The following is a 22,976-nucleotide window of genomic DNA, read 5'->3' on the forward strand; positions in this document are numbered from 1 at the left end:
TTCAGTAGTGCACTGATGCTCTCTTACAAAATTTTGTACTTGAATGACTACATGTAACACATTGATTTCTTATGCATTAAACATCCCGAATGCTCATGACATCATTCTATATGGACTTTTTGGGTAATTTGTTAATGTTCTTTTTTTGTCAATTAGTGCGTTCAGTTGGTGAAACTTTCCTCACTAGAATAAGGCAAAAGAGTTTTTTGTGTATAGTTTTTAAAGAGTTTTTTTTTTTTTTTTTTTTTCATCACATGGAGATTAATGAAGAATATTTAAAGAGTTTTTACTAATGAAGAAACAACACTCTGAAGTTTTATTTCTAAAATTTGTGTTCTAAGTTCCTCAGTTTTTACTTATTGCAATTGGCAAATTGTAACATGCCTATCATCCCATTGCCATTTGCTACCCCCAACTCTCGTTAAAAGCACCACTACTATCACCACCGCCAAGATCACCCTTCCTAGCATATATTTCCCCATGACTACCACTACAACCAGTTCATTGGCAGAAAATAGCTGTCACATTCATAATTATCTAATATTTTTCTATATTGTTACAGTACTTCTTACTACAAGTCTACAACAATGTTAACCCTCCATTTGATTCTCTTTCCAAAATTGAATTTAAGATTTGACATGATTATCATTAGATCCCTCTTTACTAGTTCCTAATCATCTTGAGTTCCCTTCAGATTTCAGAAGAACCTATTGTTCGGGGTAATTTGTTCACTTGCCATGTGTTGCAAATCAGTTGATTTCTTTCAATGATCCGGATAGCATTCAAAGAGAAGAAGTAAGAACTTGCAGAAGAAAATCCATCACAACATGATGAGATTTGAATGTTAGCTTTGAGAATTTGGAAAAATCGGATTGAGTGAGTTGGAAGAGAAAAGGAACACCCTTCTTTGTGATTATCATTAGATCCCTCTTTACTAGTTCCTAATCATCTTGAGTTCCCTTCAGATTTCAGAAGAACCTATTGTTCGGGGTAATTTGTTCACTTGCCATGTGTTGCAAATCTGTGATTTCTTTCAATGATCCGGATAGCGTTCAAAGAGAAGAAGTAAGAACTTGCAGAAGAAAATCCATCACAACATGATGAGATTTGAACGTTAGCTTTGAGAATTTGGAAAAATCGGATTGAGTGAGTTGGAAGAGAAAAGGAACACCCTTCTTTGTGTACCTAATATTGATTTCCGAGTGCACAAATAAAAAGATGTCCAAAGCAATGAAACACAATCAGTTTATGTTAGACCTAAGACATCAGATTACAACACTGAACTTTGGTAGATATTGACATATAACTAATAAAATTAAACTAATACACAAACAAAAAAAGATAAGTTCTGCAACCGATGATTATTTGGAAAAGAATTACAAATATATCAATAAAATTTGAAACAATGGCGGTAAGCAACACCAAAAGAGTATTGAGTAAAACGAACGCAAATAGTCGTTCCTACAGTTCAGGCATCTTTCGTATGTCTATTATTACAACCGGCTTCAATCCCGTACATAACGCCACTATATTTACAAGAAAATATTCCAATATGATGCGGAAGCAATAGCTGCTGTCCGAACCATCACCTTTGCCTCTGATCTGGGTTTCTCTAACATTATTGCACAGCCAACTCAATAACTTAAGAGGCATTAGGCGAAAATTTTGTGTGTAATCTTTTATATATTTAAATAGTAATTAAATAATATTAATTAATGTTTTATTTTTATTTAAAATCTATTTTTTATTTTTATTTATTACATGATTTAATAAATTAGTATTACTAAAATATAAATAAGTTGATGTAATATATATCATATTATTAATTGGTATAATAATTAATAATAATCAATGAAGTAAAAATTTGCATTAAAAAATATATATTAATTTCAGTGGGTATGTATTGGATGTGGCCTGTGTGGGTGAATGAGGGAGTTTTTTTTTGTTTTTTTGAAAGGGGGTGGATGAGAGAGTTTGTAGCTGTGTTGGTGGGGCCTAAAATTGTTTTTGACCTTTTTAGATTATATATTGGGGTGTGTTAACGGGCACGGTCAGTGTCCGTTAACAGTAATTTTTTTTTTTTTTTTTCGGACAAAATTTTTTTGTCGTTACTTTATCTTTATGTCAAATTTTCAATTTCTTTTGTTATTACTACAGGGTGTTCATTTTGACTTTTTTGACCCTTTTTTTGTCTTTTTTCACTTTTACAGGCAAGAAATCGGTGCTTGATAACAAATCCCTATAAACACTCAACAACTGTACAGTGTTAAGTCCTGTCATTTTATCAAGCTTTGTGCAGTGTGTATTATCCCTGTGCAGTGACAACGGTGCTGTGGGGGTGTGAGCAGACTGTGCAAGTGCAGGAGTAAATTCAGCGTGTTGTTCTTGTCCTGTCAATCAAATAGTTTAAAATATATAACTTAAAATGATTGACTGAACTTATAGAAAAAGAACAAGGAACAAGACTCAGCGTGTTATCTTTATCCTGTCAATCAAGTACATTAAAAAACATAACTTAAAATGAATAACTAACTTATATAAAAGGAAAATTCTAGTGCCACAACTTTATGCACAATTTTGTGTACAACTCGTCACGTGGTTGAGTTGTGCACAATAGTGTAGTACCAGAACTACTCTATATAAAAAGATCAAAGATCAAGATGAAGAAAAGAAAAGAAAGGATATAGATAAGAGGCAGAGGGATGGAAAGATGAGAGATTTGTCCAGATAATTATGTTGTATTATTATTAAATTTGTCTAGTATAAATTTTGATTGTAGTATATTTTAAAAATGAGCTAATAAAATTGTCTTTTAAAATTTAATTTCGTTAGTTAAAGTCTATTTCCTTATTTGAGAGTTTAAGTGGTAGAAAATGAAATAAATAAAAATGAATACTCATTCCATTCTATTTCTTTAAAATTTTAAATTTTCATTCCCCGAAATTGTGAGAAATTTGAAATAATAAAATTAGATTTAATGAATTTTTTTACTAAAATTTTTAAAATATATTTATATATTCAACCATTTATTTTAAAATATAATCTAATAATAATATTATTATAAAATAATTCTACTCATTTACTCTAAATAAGGTTATATACATTCTATTCATCGAAATCACAGCCTGAGCCATCGCAAAAAACTCACACCCAACACTAACAGAGAGAAACAGAGACAGAGTCTAGAAGAGAAAGAAAAAGAGAGACCCTTTTGGAGAGAGAGAGACCCTTTTGAATAAAGAAACCAAAGTAAAAGAGAGAGAAAAAGAGAGTGAAGAAATAGGGAATCAGAGAGAGATTCTTGTAGACTTGTAGTTGATAGTCAGTTCAGAGATTTTGAGGGTTGGCCCATTTGAGAGTTGTGAGCTTTGGTCATGTATTTAAAAGATTTGAATCCTCGTATATACCACGTTGGACTGTCTTACCCTCGGTTTTTCAGCCTTTTATTTACCGTATTTTTGCAAAGCTGTGATTAGTGAAGTGGTGGGTTGGGCAAATGGTAATTTTGTGGAAGCATAGTGGCGGAGTATGTGGCAATGGACACTGAGTTATTAATTTTAAGGTAGCGTTGTGAGGTGGAGCATGTAGCAATGGACACTGGGTTATTAATTTTAAGGAAGCGTTGTGAGCAAGTTTTGAATACATTCCATTTTATTTATTTCTCTTATTTAAATAAATTCCATTTCGTTGATTTCCTTTCCATAAGGTTAGTGATATTTCCATACTCTTACTTTTCTTTTTAAATAGATTTCACATTTGGATCTATCAATATTGTGAGAAGGGTTTTGTGAAATTTGTACAAAAATTCTAAACTCCAAGGGAATTTGCAACATGCATCATTGATAGTGTGTGATTGTAATTTACTTTTAAATATCGGATTATTATGATTTCTGATAAGACTCCATGGTCTATCCCACCACAATCATTTTCATGGTTCTCACTCTTCAAGTTCATAATATCATATGGGGCCCTTTGTTATCATCTTAAAATCTAAGGATTTAAAGGTGATGCTCATAACAAAGTGCTTCCCACAAGATACAAAGAAGAGAGAGACCTGTACAATTGTAGGTGTGAAAGAAAAAAGAAAGAGGGGAAAAGGAATTGGGGAAGAAAGAGAAAGAGAAAGAGAAAGAGAAGAGTCCTCCACTTACAGTGTTTGGTCAAATCATCTTAGTCCCACAATTTTTAATATATTTACAACAATGTTATTTAGAATGTTACTTAAAAATTAAAAACAGGTAGTTCTCAAAATATGGTGTTTAAGGGGGTGTTTGGTAGAGTAATTTGAGAGTTGTTTGGAGTTGTTTGAAATATGTGTGGGTGAAAATATTTGTAATATTGTTTAAAATGTGAAAATTGTTGTTTGAACTTGTTGGCCAAAATAGGCCCTAAATATCCTAAATTAAGAACGATAATTCAAACATTTTCAATCAAACTATTATCTAGGATCACATACCAACCAGGACACTGCCCATAATCAAACCAAATTGCAAAGAGGATGTTTAGAGAAAATATAGAGAGTGTTTGTTAGGTGGGTAGGTATGAATTAATAATAAAAAGTGAGAAAAATATTATTTAAATAAAAGGCAATATATAATAGATAATTTGATATTAGTGTTTTTGCAAAGTATTTATGTAAAATAGAAAAAATAAGTTGTTATACTAAAATTTGCCTCATCGCACATACTTTGTGCCTTTGATAATACTCTTTTTTATTTTTTATTTTGGGTTTGGTGGCATAATGTTTAAAAGTAAGATTGAGATAGTGTCACAAATTTTAGAATATTTCTCTATATAAGTTTCTTTTTTTCCTAATTGGTTATTTGTCTTAAAAAAAATATAATATAACCAAGAGTTTTTTTTTTTTTTTTTAATTTATAAATTTAAGAAAGAGATAAGGTAACGTGGAAAAATGTTTAAAAGTGAGATAAAAATAATGTCCTATTTTTTAGGATCTTTCTCTATATGAGAGTTGATAAATATTTGAAAATTTGAATTTAAAATAATAGGTGGTAATTCAAATTGGAGATGAGAAATAAAAAAGTCTAAAACTTAGGAACTTTTAAGAAAAAATAGTAAATTACTCTTTTAATCAAATTTTTTTAATTTAAAATTATATAACTAAAAGATAAGGGTATTCTAGAGAGTTTAAGAATCTGTTTAAGGATATTTTTGTAAGCAAGATTTTGAAATTCAAATAGAGAATCTTGTTATTAGTGAGTCCAAATCTTCTGTCCCACTTTTCCTGTTCCACTCGATACTCCACCAATAAAAGCTTACCACGTGTTAACATAATTAATTAAATACTATCATTAATTAATAATGGTAATATTAATAAGTCAATAATTATAGTATTTAATTAATTATGTTAACACGTGGTAAGTTTTTATTGGTGGAGTATAGAGTGGAGCAGGAAAAGTGGGATAGAAGATTTGGATTCGTTATTAGTAGTATAGATAGACAAAAAATTTTAGACAAATTAATGTGAATGCTTTCATAAATACAATACAAGAAATTTTTTTTAGTACTATTCTTAAATCTAATCTACACTATAAACCTATTGTTTAGATTTTGGTACTTCTATATGAAGTCAATGAAGATTTTAAATCCTCATTAAGAGTTAACATTTAAATAAAGTGTGAATTTAAATATGAAAATAAATAGTGTGAGATTGAAAACTCGTAGTTAGATTTAAAAGTACTCGAGTTGTCATAGTATGGTGTGAATTTTTTTTTTTTTTTTTTTTTAGTTGAGTCTTTGTAGCTGTTGGCTGTTAATCCCAGTGTGCATTTATGGATTGGATAATGTTGAAATACACGAAGCTGCATTGGGAGGTTATTGGGATCAAGCACAGACAGACTGCAATACTGGAAATCAGCACAGGCTTCGAATGCTCTTTATTTACAAGTCGTAAAGTATAAGTTGTGTATAAATTTTGTCGTTTGTCTGTATTATTATTTTTTTTTTTTGAGAAGAATAGTCTGTATTTTTCCTCAAAAAAAAAGAAAAAAGAGGGGAGTACTACTGATTGTACTAAATGCTGAATTGTTTTGTGCTAAAAGTGCTGAAATTTCACCGATTTAGAGCATCAGCATCAAAGAATGCTATGCTATCCTATTTTACCATCTCAAAAGGTTACTTTATCAATTATACCATACCATTTTATAATACACCCTACATCAAAAAACTCTATTATTTTACTTTTTCATTAAAATATTATTTTTTAATCTTTCTTTATTATTTCTTTCACATCATCACTTTTTTTTTAGCTATGCATCTATTCCAACGGTAACATTTTCCTGGGCTTTCCAACTATAATTTTTTTTCCAGACTTATGACTATTCCAACGGTAACATTAGCCAGTTCACATATTGCTTCTTCTCTGAAGAAATAGAAACCCAACATATGACTAAATAAAATAAATAGCATGTTACTCTCCACGTTGGAAACTCATGAGGAGACTAGTACATGCTGGTAGAAAACTATTCAGTAATTCAACTTTCAAATGTTTCCCATGGCAAAGAGAGATAGATATAACTTAAAATCAATGTACAGCCAGATCAAACTTTCATCCCAAAACAGTGAAAAAATCTAAAGTCTTAGGACAATACAACACCATAATTTACCAAGATGCCAAATTTTGTGACAGCCACAATCACTATACCAGAAAACAAGGAACAACCACCACTGTAACGTAACTTTATGACAGCCACAATCAAATGCATAAATTTGTTTTCGGTCCAAATTTATGACAGCCACAATAAACTTTATGACAGCCAAATTTTATGACAGCCACAATCACTATACCAAGATGCCAAATTTGTTTTTGGTCCTTAATGGTAGGTGATACCAGAAAACAGGAACAACCACCACTGTAACTTTCAAGAGAGTATAATACACTTTGGAAAGATGGAAAATTACACTTCCATTAAACAATAAACTCTTATAAGATCTGGAAGCTGGCCAAGGGGCAAGACACAAAGAACCTGCCAAATATCAATGTATTCAATTTGTCAACTTTAATGATCCACACACACACACACACATAGAACCTGCCAAATTTTTTTTTATTTTTTGAGAGCAAACCTGCCAAATATCAACTTTAATGATCCACACATATATACGCAACTTGCCAAATATCAATGTACTCAACCTACGAACTTAAAAAATCCACATACATATATACATGCAACCTGCCAATTTTAAAAATCCACATACATATATATAAATGCAATCCACATACATAACTATAAATTTTGTCTTTATAAGACTCGTATATATGTCAAATTACAATAAAACACCACAAGCATAACTCACACACTTACTAAGTTCCTACAACTCCCCTTGTAATTGCCATAAATGCTCAACTAGGTCTGTCTGAAGTTGAGAATGAATTTTACGGTCTCGAATACATTGATGGGTTTCAATGAACTCCGTAAATGTATTTGTGTTCTCCCGTGACATTTGTATGGTAGGATTGTCATCAATTTGCTCATAATCTAATTCCACCGCTTCGTTTACATCTCGCTCATCCTCAACGATCATGTTATGAAGAATTACACAAGCTTTCATGATGTCTTGGAGCGTTTCAGCATGGAAAAATCTTGCAGGTCCACGCACAATTGCGAATCTCGCTTGAAGAACTCCAAATGCACGCTCTACATCCTTCCTATTCGCCTCTTGGGCTTGTGCAAATAATTTTTTTTTTGTTCTCGTGGATATGGAATTGTTTTAACAAATGTTGACCACTTCGGATAGATGCCATCAGCAAGATAGTATCCCATTTTATACTCATGACCATTGATTGAGTAATTAACTGCAGGAGCACGTCCTTGTTCGAGCTCAGAAAATATAGGAGACCGTTCTAATACATTAATGTCATTATTTGACCCAGGTAACTCAAAAAACGCATGCCATATCCAAAGATCATAAGATGCCACTGCTTCCAAAACAATGGTTGGCTCATGAATGTAACCAGAGTACTGACCTTTCCATGCAACTGGACAATTTTTCCATTTCCAATGCATGCAATCAATGCTCCCTAGCATCCCTGGAAATCCACGTCTTTCCCCATTGGCTAAAAGTCTAGCAATATCGTCATTGTTTGGAGACCTCAAGTATTCCTTGGAGAAAATATCAACCACCGCTTTAACAAATTTTTTTAGACTTTTCATTGCAGTGGATTCTCCAATCCGCACATACTCATCCATAAAATCAGCTGTAACTCCATATGCAAGCATCCTAAGTGCAGCTGCTATCTTTTGAAGAGAAGATAAACCCCATTTTTGGGCACCATCTCTTTTTTGGATAAAATAAGATTCATAAGTTTCTACCCTAGATTGAATACGGAGAAAAAGGGATCGACTCATCCGAAATCTCCTCCTAAATAAATTAGGAGGATATACTGGTGTGTCAGCAAAGTAGTCGAGATAAAGTCTTTTATGGCCTGCCAAACGATCACGTTCGATATACCGACGACGTTTACGTTGTACTGTTGAACCTTTAAGAATTCGCCTCATTATCTCATCCTCGTCTGAGTCGTCAAAAAGCAACTTTTTAAAAAGAGAGCGACCCATAGAGACAACCTTGAAGACAACAGTGTTAGAGAACATAAAACTGAATGATATCTACTTTAGTCAGCCAAACAAAAAGAAAAAGAAAAAAAAAAGATAAAACAGCCACATAAACAGCAGTAAACAGCCACATAAACAGCTACCAGAAAAATTAAACACACTGAAATAGCTTAAAACAACATCAAAACAGCCCCATAACAGATTTTGACAAATTCTGCCACTGAAATAGACATAAAACAACCACATAAACCTCAATAAACAGCCACATAGACAGCTACCAAAAAAATTAAACACACTTGTTAAAGTGTATTATGTGACAACAACTAGGTGCAAGTTTATGCCTTCACACTTATTGACAGTGCAGTGAAGATATTATAAAAAGAGTGACTAATTTGTGGGAAAGTTGAATGTTTTGGAGGTGGAGAGGATATAATTGTTAGAAACTTAGATAATTAGCTAAGTTTTCTAACATACAAACATGAACATCAAAAAAAAGGAAACAGACTACATTACAGCTCCTACAGATTATGGTAATGCTGTTGTGGGGTTAGCCAATGGCATGCATTCTTGTGTAACTATAAATTGACAAGGTAGTACATGTTGTAGTCAGTTTTGATTATCAAAAAGAAAGAATGAGAGACATTTTCCAAGATTTTGTCTCTTGAAGAGTTGAAACACCCCTAGCTTACTCTAAGAAACTTAGCATTGCCCACCATTCCAAGTCTGAAACTCATTCTCTCTATTTGGTACTGCATGTTGGTGCTATCCTCTACTGAACATTATGGCTGAAGATTCTATGCACATGTGTTTTTATTAGTGATCTTTATAGTGAAGAAGTTAGAGCTTGTGTCAAGGAGAAAAAAGAATGCTATTTCAGTGGTGAAAATTCAGAAGCTGCAGCTGCAGGTACTTTTACACAACATAAATTTATATTTGTTATTTGGTCATTTGATCAAGGTTCTGCCTGGGCACAGGTATTATCCATTTTTAAAAAAATGGACGTGTCAAAAGTGGACACTCTCCAACAAACAAAAAGTACTTTAGAACTTTTAAATCAAATAGGAAAATGAATCTAAACATAAAATAAGACTCATGGGCCTTAACGAGGTGTGTGTGTTCAGAAAGACATAGGAATAAATAGTATATATTAGTAAAATATAAAGAGTATTATACAAATTTGGGCCAAATTCTCAATTTTTTTGGAAGTAATGTTTCATTCCGTGGCAGCCCATTATTTTCGGAGGAATCAAAGATTGAATTATTGATTCATTAAAAAAATAAATCATTTTAGAATTTTAATTTTACTGGAAAAAAGAAAAAGAGAGGATAATTTACAAAAATTTCCTTAGGTTTAGTGGAATGATATTGTATCCCAAAACTTAACAAAATAACACTCATCCGTTAACAGAACATTCCAAAATCTAAGAAAATTCTCTTCATCAAGTTCTAACCCATGGTTGAATGAATAATTTTTTTATTAATTAGTATTAAATATTACTATTCAACCAACTTAAACACCATAGGCACTTTCCAGCAACTTCTAGTTACTTGATTTCTTAACATTTTGAATGATCGAGTGGTTTCGTTTTGAGTTTATTTGCTCAATTTCTTTAAAGTTTTGAACAATAGATTTGGCTTCAAAGTTATTTTCGTTATTTGGGTTTAAACTTTAAATATTTGAACTTCTGATTTGAGTTTAAAAATTTGAACGTTTAAAGTTTAGGATTTGAACAATTTCTTTAAATTTCTTCTTTATTCTATTCTAATTTGGGTTTAAAGTTTAATTTCTTGGTTTGTGATGGTTGGCGTTTTCCAGTTATTCACAACGTCACATAATATATGGCGGTGACAACTCTATCTCCACAGAATTTACGCTTTTTCCATCCATGATTATCTTTTCTATGTGATATTCTAATTAACTAAAGGTTTCTCTTTGCCTTTTGCTTCACTTGGCTTTCCTACTTCAACTGTACAAATTCTTGAAAGTTTTCTCTCATTTCATTTTCATCACCTCCAAAAACAATTTTAGTAACTTCCATAATTTATTATCTCTCATTTCTTCCAAGCTTAAGTAAATCTTTCATTACCAAGGTCTGCACAGTTCCATCAAACATCTTAACTTTTACTGTACCTATTCTCAGAACCTTTATCTTTACTATTTGCTGCAGCAACTGCTGCATCCGCAGACTTTAACTTCTGACTACATGACTTTTCTTAGACTCCTCTAACTTTAGGGCAGCCCATTCCAGCAGGCAAATAACTATCAGAAAAAATTAAACAGAAGTATAAAACTGACAAAAAAAAAAAAAAAACTGAAAGTTGGAACAACCAATTGGTAGAAGATATGATATCAAACATAGAAAATACATAAGTTTTTTATATACGCAAAAATGATGTGATTACATAAGTGGCACAACCTACTGCCAATTGATCAAGTTGGAACAATACATCATCTACATGTTCCAAACTTATGCTCAAAATAAGCCACTACCAAAATAAGCCACTACCAAAATGGCATCTACATATGCCAAACCCCAACCCTAAAATAATTTACTACCACAATAAGGTTACGACAAGACATCTACATGTTCCTTGGGTCAAACCCAACTTGTCTTGCAAGGATTTGATCCTTGAGATTTTCAAAATAAAGTTTTTCCTTGTCATTCATGCTACTTGTATCCATAGTCATTATTCTTCCCTCCTCCCTAATAGTTTCAAGACGAAGCCTTTCCGCTTTGATGCGAAGAGCCTCTTTGTCTTGTTCATGTGATGCTTCAATATAGCGCAATTTTTTTTCCAAATAATCATCAAAGCCCTTATCACCATCTATCCTCTTTCGCTTAGCCTTTTCGGCTTTTCGACCAATTGGTCTCTCTAGCACCACTGTATCATCATCATTGCTATCAACTTGATCGACTGAACTTTGAGTTTGAGGGAGCCCTTTTGATCTTTCCTTAAGCATACTCCACTTTGGTTGGTTCTTCAACACAACCCAACAATGTTCAAAAGCAAAAGCTACCTTTTTGCCGGTTTTTGAATTTGGTGTAGCTTGATATATATCCCTTGCTTCTTTCAACTAAATTTTTTAAAAATTAATAAAATAATTAGTGTCTTAAAACTATAAAGGAAATTAATATCTTGACACTATGGCAATATAATTGATACCTTGTCCTCATCAGTCGTACCGCTTCTATTTCGGGCTTCAACTTTCGCCATGAACCCAGCAAACCTACTTGTCTCCCTATTAATATTTCCCCATCGACTTGATAGGGAGGTACTAGTACGTGTGGTTCCATAAGTATTATTCTTGCAAAAAAACTCCCAAACTTTCTCCCAAAATTTGTCACCATTTTGATCAGTACCATGCACAGCATCCATGCCAATGTTAAGCCATGCAGCGATGAGGAGGAGGTCCTCATCTACACTGAAGTTGCCACCACGTTTTGTTGGATTAGGGGTGACAATTTCAACTTCCGGTATAGGCTGGATGGGCATTGAAGGATTTTGAGACCCACTTAAAAATGGTTCCACAAAATCGGAATCCCCTTGTAAGTAATTACCATATTGTTCAATGTGTTCTTGTAAAACCATCCCTTTTAAACAGGGAACTTAAAACAATTAGTATATGAAGTAAATTAGTGTATGAAGTCAATTCTTATTTGTATCTTTTCAATCAATATAAGCTAATATTTACATATGTGAGCAGCAATGTGTAGTATTGTGAAAGTGAAAATAATGGACTAAATGCAAAATGGGGTTGTACTACTACTTATCCCGAAGGAGGAAAAAAAAAAGATCCGTTTGCTTGTTTTTATTTTTGGGTAGCTGTGCATCTTAGAATCTACTTGTGTACTGTACTTCAGTTTTTTTTTAAAAAAAAAAAGCACTGTCAATCTGATTTCTAACAACACTGTCAATCTGAAGCTACCCATGTATTGAAGCTACATTGTCAATCTAACGACATTGTCAATCTGATTACTCGTGCATACTGTACTTTAGTAGCTACCCATGTATTGAAGCTATATTTCTAACAACACTCTCAATCTGATTCTTCGTGCTAGTTCCCCCTCTCCAGTTCTTCTAACTCGACAATTATCTCAATAAACTAAAGATACACAGCTCCTTATTCTTCTATGACCCAAAGGTGCAAAAAGTCTAAAAAAAAAAAAAAAGGATACAAGAATTGAACCTATGGCGTTTGTTTCATAATAATTGCTTTCTATCATTAGCCCAAGACAACAATGGATTCCTTTTTGGTTTAGGTGGGATTCAACCACAAGAGACTTTCCAAGGTAAGCTATTTCCAACCCACAATTGAAGTTAATACTCTACAAGGTGTACTCTATGGAGTAACCAATATCTGAAATTCTTGCACAATGCATCTATATTATAGCAAGATCATGCATCAATATTTTTATATTTAAAGCATCTTGCATACACCAAAAACCAATCCATGTCTTGGCACAATGGTAAAGAATATAGAGCAAACCCCATAAGTCCAAATCCTATCATACCAATCCAAAAAATAATAATCTCATTCTTTAGTGAGAGTTATTAATTTATATTTGGGCTTGTAATGCGAAAGAGTATCAAGATGTTACTTCCTCATAAGATTGATTGTGAACACTATGATGGGTCTATGAAAGATCTCAACAACTAACAATAAGAACAAAACAATATTAGAAGAAAGAAGAGACAACCACACACGAGATGTAATAAAGACATGGTTCAACCTTAGGCCTACATCCATGACTGTGATAAAGAGAAAATTTAACTGAGAAGTTGGGAAATCAAAATAGTGGGGCAAAGGCACTCTCACAAAACAAAAACCCCAAATACACCTTACCCTCACATGGTTATGACTTCATTAGAAAACAAAGAGCTAGTTGTGTGTGTTTGTGTGTATATATATATATATATATATATATATCTTCACAAGGCTGAGATGTACAGGGAAAAGGTTCAAAAGTCCTTAACCAAATAGGACTTGGAGAAGGCGTGACTTCGAAGCAAAATCAGTAAGCTAACCAACCTAGGTCAAGGTGTGCGTGTTGGTGGTTAAATACCTAAATTTGGTATTGTCTCTAAGAGGAGTAACAAGGCTTGAAAATTGAAGGCTTCATGCTATAATAGAAACTAAAATGCCAGTTCTTATCCATCTTCCCAATTTCTCAAATGGAGTTTTTGAATCATCATGACATGGCAACTATAATCTGTTTATTCTGAAACACAAGTGTGACTGAAGTTGGTCTTAATCCAAGCTAACATGATTAAAAATCTGTGTACTTAAAGTGGTGACAAGTATGGGCAACACTTCTGGGCTTTAGAATGGTCAATATATATATATATCAATTTGCAACTCAGATGGAATAAATTTTAGACAAGTGTGGTAAAGGTTCTGTCATGAGGAGAAGGAATCAATCTTTTGTGACAGTTGCAGTGACTTTTAAATTTTGCTAGAAAATGGAACTCCAGGATAAAATTTGAGAATTGATCATGATCTGTGTGCAGGTGAAAATTGATGATTAGAGATGTTGCTTTTTAGTTACAAACTGCCCTGTTAACTTACACACAGCTTCAAAATTTTGTCCTACTAGATAGTGATTGTACTGCAGAACTACAAGCTTACTATATCCAAAATTCAGCTCAACAAAGAGCAAAGCTCTAAGCCTCCAACCCGTATTTCTACTTATCAAAAAACTATAAATATAAAAATAAAAAGGCTCCAAAAGAAAGTGTGCCCTAACCCCTAAACAAGTTTAGTTACTTTTATCACAAAATTCCCGGAATTATTTCCATTTTAGCATCTAAAAATTTACAATGCTAGTCTGAACCATATCCAACCACTAATTTTTAATCCTTTCCCAATTCAATAGAAACTTACATATCCAAAATTAAGCTGAACACAGAGTTAAGCTCCAAAACAGAGCGTGCCCTAACATCTATTCAAAATTCAGTTACATCTTTTTTCTTCAGAATAAATTACAAATATCAGTTATTTTTATCACAAACTTGTCAAAAAGTTCCCATTTTAGTATCTACAAATTAACAACAGTATCCTGAACCATACCCACCTACTAAATTTTCATTCTTTCCCAGTTAAACTAAAAACTTATATAAAAAATTCAGCTTAACGCATTGCTAAGATCCAATACAAAGCATGCCTTAACCTCTATACAAATTCAGTTACTTTAATCACAAAATTATCAGGAATATTCCCATTTCATCCATCCAAAGGGGAACAGAAACAAAGTGAAAAGAGAGAAGCGAGAGAAATAGATAGAGAGGGAAACTTACTGGTATGGAAGATGAACCTGAGCAAATTTTTTTATGATGCTAATCCCGTGCCAGAGAGCGAAAACCCCTCGTTGATGAAGCTGAATCTCTGCAAACATCAACAACAATTCTTTGATCAAAACCCAAACACAAACACAAGCTGAATCCCTCTTTTTCTTGCAGAGAGAGAAAAGAAACACAAACAAAAAAACTTTAATACATTATCAAAACCCACCTTACAGTTAGCACCAACACCGATGGAGCTGAATCCCCCACACCGACGGAGCTTAGTTGAACCTTGAGTGTCGGTTTGAAGAGAGAGTGATAGAGTGAAGAGTTAAATGGGTACTATCTAGAGTGTTGGGTTTATGAGATGAGTGAGGGTGAGGGTGAATCGGTAAAGGGATTTGGAGATGGGTCTGATTAAATCGGTTGAGGGTGAATCGGTAAAGGGATTCGGCTGAGGGTGAGGGTGAATCGGTAAAGGGATTTGGAGATGGGTCTGATTAAATCGGTTGAGGGTGAGGGTGAATCGGGATTTGGAGATGGGTCTGAGATGAGACGCCGTGTGAAGCGTCAGCAATGGAGATGGGTGAGGGTGAATCGGTTGAGCTTCAGCGAATCCACATGGTGTGTGATGTTGATGTTGATGTTGGGAGGAGTATGCTGTTTGGGTCTGAAGAGAGGAGAGAGCTGAAGAGAGGAGAGAGCAGATGGAGAAACAGAACAAAGAAGAGAGAGAAGAGCACTGAAGTAACGTGATAGTGGAGAGAGAAATTTCAGAGGGAAAAGGATGGAATAAAATATATATTTCTCTTTTACCATTGTGCTACAGTACAATTCTAAGTTTAGAATTGTACTGTAGCACTATTGCAAAAAATTTTGCAATAGTGTGGTTTAGCATTGTTTGATGCAAGTACTTTTATCCTCAAAAATGTTAAAAATGCCTTAAATATGACTTTAGCATTTTTCAATGCTAGTGCTCTTAGAACGCATGAAATTTCACAGATTTAGAACGCCTCTCTTCAGTGTTTACTCTCTCTCTCGACCCGCCCCAACAGCTGTTCGGCAACCCTTCACGTCAAACTCAGATTTTCACTTTCCCATACCTCGGGTCATCATGAATCATGGTTTAGGGTTTCAAGACTGTACTCGGCTACACTTACCAAAATCAAAATCAGATTTTCCGTACTCCTCCTTACTCGGTTCGGACCCAAGGTTAAAACTCTCATCTCTCTCTCTTATAAATTGGTCTTTTTCTGTGTGTTCTCCGTTATCTCTGCTCTCTAGTCTCTCTAGTGATTTCGAAATCTACAAAGCCCTTTACTCTCCTTTACATCAAAATCTTTCCAGTTTCTTAACTTCACTAGGTTGCTGGTTGCTGTTGCCACCGCCTAACACCCCACCTTACGCCGCCGCGTCACATTGTTTCCACATTGCACCATGGGTCTTCTCAACCTCTCAGACTCGGCTTCCTAGTCTCAGATCAGGTAAAGTTTCTTCCTTTTTCATCCCTCTTTTTCTGTATTTTGTGTTTGTGATATGGGTTTATCATTTGTTCAATTTTTTTTTCTTTTCTTTTTGTGATAAGTAATATAAATCATCTGAAAAGCAACATAAGGGATCTTGTTCAAATGATTTAAAACTTAGAGATTAGGGACCAAAGCTGACCAAGTGATTGGATTCAAAGATGAAATCCTAGTTTTTTTTATTTGATTTATCAGTCAAAGACTTGATTTATCACTTTTCAAAGATGGAACCCCTAATTTGAGTATATTTGCCCTGAGTGTGATTATAGTTAGTTTGATTAATTATTTTAGTGTGCTCTGAGTGTGATTTGTATTTGCCCTGCTTTATTCCTTGTTTTTATTTATTTATTTATTTATTTTTTATGATCAATATTCTTGTATCTTTACTGTAAAAAAAGAATATGAACCCCTGTTTTAACAAGATAAAATCCAAACATATTTTTATTTTCTTATCTGCCTGTTTTATTCCTTGTTTAGTTTTTTTTTTTCCTATGATCAATATACTTGTATCTTCTCTGTAGATAGAAGAACGAACTATTTTAAAAAGATGAAATCCAAACACATTGTTATTTTCATTTGTTTGATTCATTTTGCTTTCCTAACTTAAAAATTTGAAATCCTAATTTTATACAGGAGTTGAAAGTTATTCAAGTTGGTTTTGTGCTTCATTTTCAAGTTTGAATCTTTAACAGCTAAGAGTTCTCTGAGGTATCATCTCTTTCTCTTCTAACTTCTTGTCATTGTGATTATCAAAAACTTCTTGTCATTGTTTGTGTTACTTTTGTCGTTGTATTTGTTGTCACTTTGACCTGTTGTTCTTGATTTTTCGTTCTTTTTAAATAAAATGCTTAGATAAGATTTCATGAATTACTAGTGAATATGGTGATCTTATATTTACATGTTTTCCCTAGCTTAGCTAGAATATTATACGTTGAAAAATTTTATAATGTACTGCACGATAACTAATACAAGATCAATGATTAATATGGATCCCTTCTCAATCAAAGTTCTTTACTGCATTAGGAAAGCTATTTTTTGGAAATATTTATAGTATTTCATAATTGTAACTAATTATATAAACTGTTGGGAATATTGCCTAATGTCTTTAGAATCTAAACTTTAAATTGACTTATTATATGCTTGAGTTTTCTTGAGGCAATTTTGCTGTACTGCCCAATGCCCATGCCTTTAGGCTTTGGCAATTTGGAAAATATATGTTGTAATGTGTGAATGACTAACAGGTGATAAAAAAAAATGGGATTTTATGAATTTTTATCTGTTTAATTAATGCCCAGCTTTTACATGCTATTGATGTTTAGCATGTGGTAAAAAATGGTATTTTGTGTGGTATTATTTGTTCGCTATTGTGTCCATGTTTTTCTTTGTATTTTTTTGGTTCCCAAATGTTAATATGTGGGCTCTGGGAAGTATAGATTTGGACTTATTATGTTCAAGCTGACCTTGAAGGCCTAGTTTAAAGGGTACTGGCCCATTTTAAAAGAAATGATGTAAAAGATGCCCAATCTAATATGACAAAATTTAGAAAGCCCAATAATATTGGCCGAAGAGTCCCAAAAAAAATAAATCCATGAAAATCTACAAATTTGGTCAAACCCGCCATACCGTTTAATCTGACCCACCCCAACCAATGACCCGTCTCGGTGGATCCGACCTGTATTTCGGGTGAGTGGGTAAATTTTTCGGTGGCGCATATAAAAAATGAAAAAATTGTAAGAGAAATTCATAATTTTTTCTATTTTTTTTTTATAAAAAACATTATTAGTAAAATCTTATATTTATATTACATTGCTGGAAATGTTTCAAGTTTGAATTGATGATGGCTACATTGGCTGGTGTCTTCTTACTCATTGTGTGTAAGAGCAAAAAATTATACTCTTATCCACAATCTTTGACCAAATCAGTAAGAGGGGTAGGGTAGGTGATAATAAACTTAATAAGCATCCCATCATTTTGGCCCTTCTTATCTCTCTTTTCTTAAACATTTTCCTCCTTCCAATAATGAAAATGAAGGAAGACAGCTGCTAAGGCAGATTCCCTCAATCATAAAAGACAAAAAAGCGACGCTCACCACGGCTGATGCTAAGGATGTGCTGGCCTTTCTGTCTACCATTTCCTTTAAAATTTTTCTTTAATTATTGCAATATATAAACAGAGTTTATGTTCTCTTCATGTATACGGAGAGCAGTTCAAAATCCTCTATTTTGTGTCCCTTATTCTATTACAAATTCCTTCACTTTTTCGGACATTAATACTAGTTCAAAGCCTTGTTTTGTTAGTACACACAACCAAAGTTTTCCATTGAATCTTGGGTGTAATCGTTGTAGTCAATTTTGCACAAATGATAAATTATATCTAGAGGGGTCAAATCACTTCTTAAGACAGTGGGTAAAGTTCCACGCCTCGGCTTTCAATCATTAATAAATTTTTATTTCTTTTCAATTTTACTCTTGGTCTGTTTGATTTAATTCATCTTATATATTTTCCTTAACAAATATATCCTAATGTGATTCTTTTGGCCTCAGTGAACTGAGACCATAGATTGCATGAGTTCTTGATAGTTAATTTGTACTTACAGGGTCGTTCCTTTCGGCTTTCAATCAGCAGCTACACTTCAATAACCAAGGTAGGTTTTCAAACATTTTTACTCAAGTATTTTTGTCTATCAATGTATTTATTTATTTTCTCATTGTCATCTTACCGAAATAACAATGACTACGCATTTAAAATTATATACAAATTAGATTGTAATTCATGTTTTTGCATGAAATCATTTAACAATAGTGAAAATGAATGTTTTTAGAGGTGGGAGGAAGGGGGATTTAGAGGGGTCACAACCCCATTTTTTTAATTCTCCCAATTAGAAAATTTTGGAGGGTAGTGTTAGGAATTTACCCTAGTCCCTATACCTATGAGAAACGAAAAATAGATAAAAATTTGTGCCAAGAAAAATCACACAACATAAATATTTACAAGGTTCAACAGTGTGTCTGTCCACATAGTTGCAAGGATTTAATGAATAGAAAATACAAAAGTGCCATATAATACAATTTTCAATACATCAAACCCTAATCCAAAGCAATAGCATATATATCCCAAACAATGGATCCAAAATGTATCAAAAAAAATTTCACGTAGCAAATCTCCCATTAAAGCTCCATTTGGTTTGCATTTGCGTTTGGAGCGTCTATGTCTGGCTTCTTTTTTTTTTTTTTTTTTTGACTTGCGCCTCTTGCACTGTTCATGCTACTTGAACCGAGTAGGTAGGCAAATGAACAGTAGCCTGCGTGTGAATGGTAACTTTATTATCATTTTTTATTGTTTTCAGTTTTCAGCAAAATAAGCGGTATTCAATTGTATTCTAAAAATGGTAACGCATCCAAATTAGGTTTGGTCACAAACCGGATCAAACACAACAAAATCCACATGGCCTAATAGGGAGTAGGGGGGAGGGTTTAACATTGTTGTAGACATGTAGTAAGAAGTACGGTAACAATATAGAAAAATATTAGATAATTATGAATGGGAAAGCAAAGAGGATGATCTGTATGTTACAATCAAATATAATCATTCCACTCCCATGATCATTTTTGTAAAAGTTGTTGTAAAATAGTCTATGGCTTTAGCATTTTCCCAATTTATATGATCATTCTATTCCCATGTCCTCTCCTAATTTAATTTTTAAACATCCAAGCAAAGAGGAGAGATATGTATACCCCTTTCTCCGCTTAATTTTTAAAACATTCAAACAAGGGGAATGAATACCAATTCCTTTGTCATTTTACTATTCAGTTTTTATTTATTTATTTATTGGCTTATTGCACTTTTTGATACTATTAAAGGGCTTTACTGTATTATTTCAGCGAACTTTCATCTTTATCTACCATACATTCAACAAAAAGTTTTCAATTTCAGCAAAATAAGCAGATCCCAAACAACCCCCTAGTTAAGGTAACTTTATATATGCAAAGGCCCCTAAATCTTAGGGCCCGTTTAGTAACCGTGTTAAACTATTGTTGTTTTATTTTCAGTATTTTGGACATACGTGTTTGAGTGTTATAGAAATATGTGTCAGAAGTGTTATTGTTATTTAAAGACTGAAAACTATTGTTTAAACAACAATATTGGCTGAGTTATTCTTTTCAATCATTAATGCAATACTATTTTTTTTTCAGGCAGCGCTCTGTTCCACTTTCGTGCCTTAATTTTATTACTTCCAAAAAAGAAAAAACTTTCAATACCTACCGAAGAAAAATATCTTGATAGCTATTCTCCTAGTCTCTTGGACAGGATTAACTATTCAGTGCTTGTCTTAAATTGGTTCATAATGTGTTGTATAGCCTTGTGATATATAATCCAAAATAGTAATGTTGTTAACTGATGAATGGAAATTACTGACATAGTTCATTTTCAAAATAAAATATTATTTTTTACCATACGAATTGTCATGTGTACTGTCACAGCAAGTGGTAGGTTTATATGTAAGTAATATGCAACCAGTCTCAATTTTCTACATAGGATAATTATAGAAAAAGTTATGATTTTTTATATGACACTAGAATTACTAAAAATACAGAGTTAAAATTCTTAATCAAAACCACGAGAAAATGCTTCTGGAAGCACTAATCAATGTCTTCTTTTGGAAATGTTGACAGATGCCTCGAGAGAGTCAATCCAAACTGAACTAAAAAAAGGTGTGGCCATATGTTGCAGTTGTTTTTCCCAATCTAGATAGAGATTTTAGATTTGCAAACCCTTCTTAGATGCTGATTCTTCTTTGTGTTATTTCTATTGACTCCCAAAAATAAATTTTAGTTGTGATTCCAATTTTAAAAAACAAAATTAAAAGCAGAAGTTGAAAAACCCAGTACTTAATAATAATAATAATTAAACAAAAACCGTGGAATCCAAACAAGTCATTTTCCCGGATTGGTAAAACTATATGATGCAATGCCACTGAAAAATAGTGACGTAATATTTATGAGATATAGTTGTTGTCTTTTCTATCTATACCCTCCTGGGTTTCATTTGGTTACTGTGAGAAGTGAGAACTTAGAAAAATAGACCACATTACCTATTGATAGATAAGTATTGAAATTTTAAATCCTGGTTCTTTCAGCTGCTGGATATTAATAATTGAGGTAGGCTTTTGTAACATTTCCTACTTTAGTTCCTTTGTCTATCAATCTATTTATTTATTTTCTCATTATTATCTTACTGAAATAGCATTGTTTATGACATTTAAAATTATATACAAACTAGATTGTACTTTGTGTTTATGCACAAAACGTTTAACAGTAGTAATAAAGATATGGTTTTATCCAGAAAAATGACACAATTTATTTAAATTTAAATAATTAATGCGCCACCTCCCACATAAAAAATAAATACACCTCTTCCCCCAAAAAAATTAATGCACCACTTAATATAATTAACGTAACAAAATAAATGTGTTTATCCTATTAGTAATGTCAAATAAAAATAGTGTTTTATATAAAACTTTTCCATTATGGTTTATTAACAATTGTCTCAAGGGCAACCGTTAATATGACCCTTAAAATTATATACAAACTAGATTGTAATTGTGTTTATGCACAGAAAGATTTAACACTAATAATAAAGAGATGGTTTTATCTAGAAGCTTGTTTGGATGGAAAGAGAAGTAGAGGTTTAATGAGCCTTGTTTTGATGCACAAAAACATTTAACAATGGTAATAAAGTGGTGGTTTTACCTAGAAGCTTGTTTGGATGGAAAGAAAAGTAGAGGTTTAATGAACCTTGTTATGATGTTTTTTATGGTGTGAGGAGGGGGGTTTTGGATAGGTATGCCAATTCCTAAGTCCTATCCCTCTCATTGGTGGCGGCTCTAGGATATTTTTTCTAGGGGTCAATAAAAAGATGAATCTTGGATAAGAGATATATCTCGTAGTCTATGAAGATTATTTATTGCAAAATATGTCCACAGTGCTAGCAAGATAATAAAAAATAAACTATTAGTTCATTTGACATATTGATTTATAGTACAAAGAACATACTAATTATTGTTGTTAAGAAGAAATCTTGGAATTCATCTATTATTTCTAAATACAGTAAACATATTAATTATTATTGCTATGTGAACCCTAATTATTATGGCTCAGAATTCTTTTATCTATTAGTATGTCTTTACTTCTTACAATTGTTTTAGTTTGTCTTGATTATATGGAACTTATTGTTTATTCTTTTTTTGTCACTATTTGCTTCATTCATGTGAGTCTTTACTTATTTTATAATTTCAGCAAAAAGTTAGGTAAGTTAGATGGGCATTTGTGCAAGGTTGGGGATGAACTAATTAGGAGAGAGAAAGAAAGTAGAAAAATAAAATAATATAATATTCTCTTAAATTAATTAGGGTAGTTGATGTGGCCATCAGTAAATTTTAAAGATGACATGGATTGTAGTGATTTTTTTAACCTTTAGATCTTATTGAAATCTATGGTTTAAAAGATGTGGTAACTTTTGTGGAGTTATACTATATGTAATTCTAAGTAATGTTATATCATCCAATAACTTGTTATAAAATTCATGTTTTGAAAATTCC

General features: G+C 32.7%; 2 protein-coding genes and 1 long non-coding RNA gene across 16 annotated transcripts in view; 1 reads left to right on the forward strand and 2 right to left on the reverse strand.

Moving 5' to 3' along the window:
* The window catches only part of LOC115962607 (UPF0481 protein At3g47200-like), a 66,184-nt gene that overhangs the window by 40,915 nt on the left and 2,293 nt on the right, over window positions 1–22,976 (forward strand). For 2 of the 14 annotated variants that reach the window (XM_031081474.1, XM_031081476.1), the window contains exons 1-6: window positions 15,848–16,067; window positions 16,203–16,339; window positions 17,012–17,086; window positions 18,975–19,022; window positions 20,260–20,347; window positions 21,052–21,090. The exons of 4 other annotated variants lie outside the window; for them this stretch is intronic. The gene's annotated coding sequence lies outside the window, so the exon portion shown is untranslated. Of the gene's footprint in view, window positions 1–15,847; window positions 16,068–16,202; window positions 16,340–17,011; window positions 17,087–18,974; window positions 19,023–20,259; window positions 20,348–20,571; window positions 20,833–21,051; window positions 21,091–22,976 lie in introns of those variants that run through there. 8 more of the 14 variants (XM_031081477.1, XM_031081481.1, XM_031081479.1 and 5 more) reach the window with 6 other exon arrangements.
* LOC115962615 lies at window positions 6,904–15,177 on the reverse strand. The gene is made up of 3 exons (XR_004085486.1): window positions 15,085–15,177; window positions 14,871–14,958; window positions 6,904–6,986 (listed from the first exon to the last, which is right to left on the reverse strand). It is a non-coding gene; the product is annotated as an uncharacterized LOC115962615 (long non-coding RNA).
* On the reverse strand, window positions 10,979–11,907 carry LOC115962613. Its single transcript, XM_031081498.1, has 2 exons — window positions 11,739–11,907; window positions 10,979–11,649 (listed from the first exon to the last, which is right to left on the reverse strand). Exons 1-2 carry the CDS (start codon window positions 11,787–11,789, stop codon window positions 11,155–11,157), a joined length of 546 nt encoding a protein of 181 aa, XP_030937358.1. The 5' UTR covers window positions 11,790–11,907; the 3' UTR covers window positions 10,979–11,154.

Source organism: Quercus lobata, chromosome 10 (assembly GCF_001633185.2).
Source record: "Quercus lobata isolate SW786 chromosome 10, ValleyOak3.0 Primary Assembly, whole genome shotgun sequence".
Lineage (NCBI taxonomy): Eukaryota > Viridiplantae > Streptophyta > Magnoliopsida > Fagales > Fagaceae > Quercus > Quercus lobata.

Bases quoted from the DNA above. Each gene is read 5' to 3' on its own strand.
- LOC115962613 (XM_031081498.1), bottom strand. From the start codon at position 11,789: ATGGCGAAAGTTGAAGCCCGAAATAGAAGCGGTACGACTGATGAGGAC. The intron at 11,650-11,738 runs GTATCAATTATA...TAAAAAATTTAG, and splicing joins GTACGACTGATGAGGACAAG to TTGAAAGAAGCAAGGGATAT.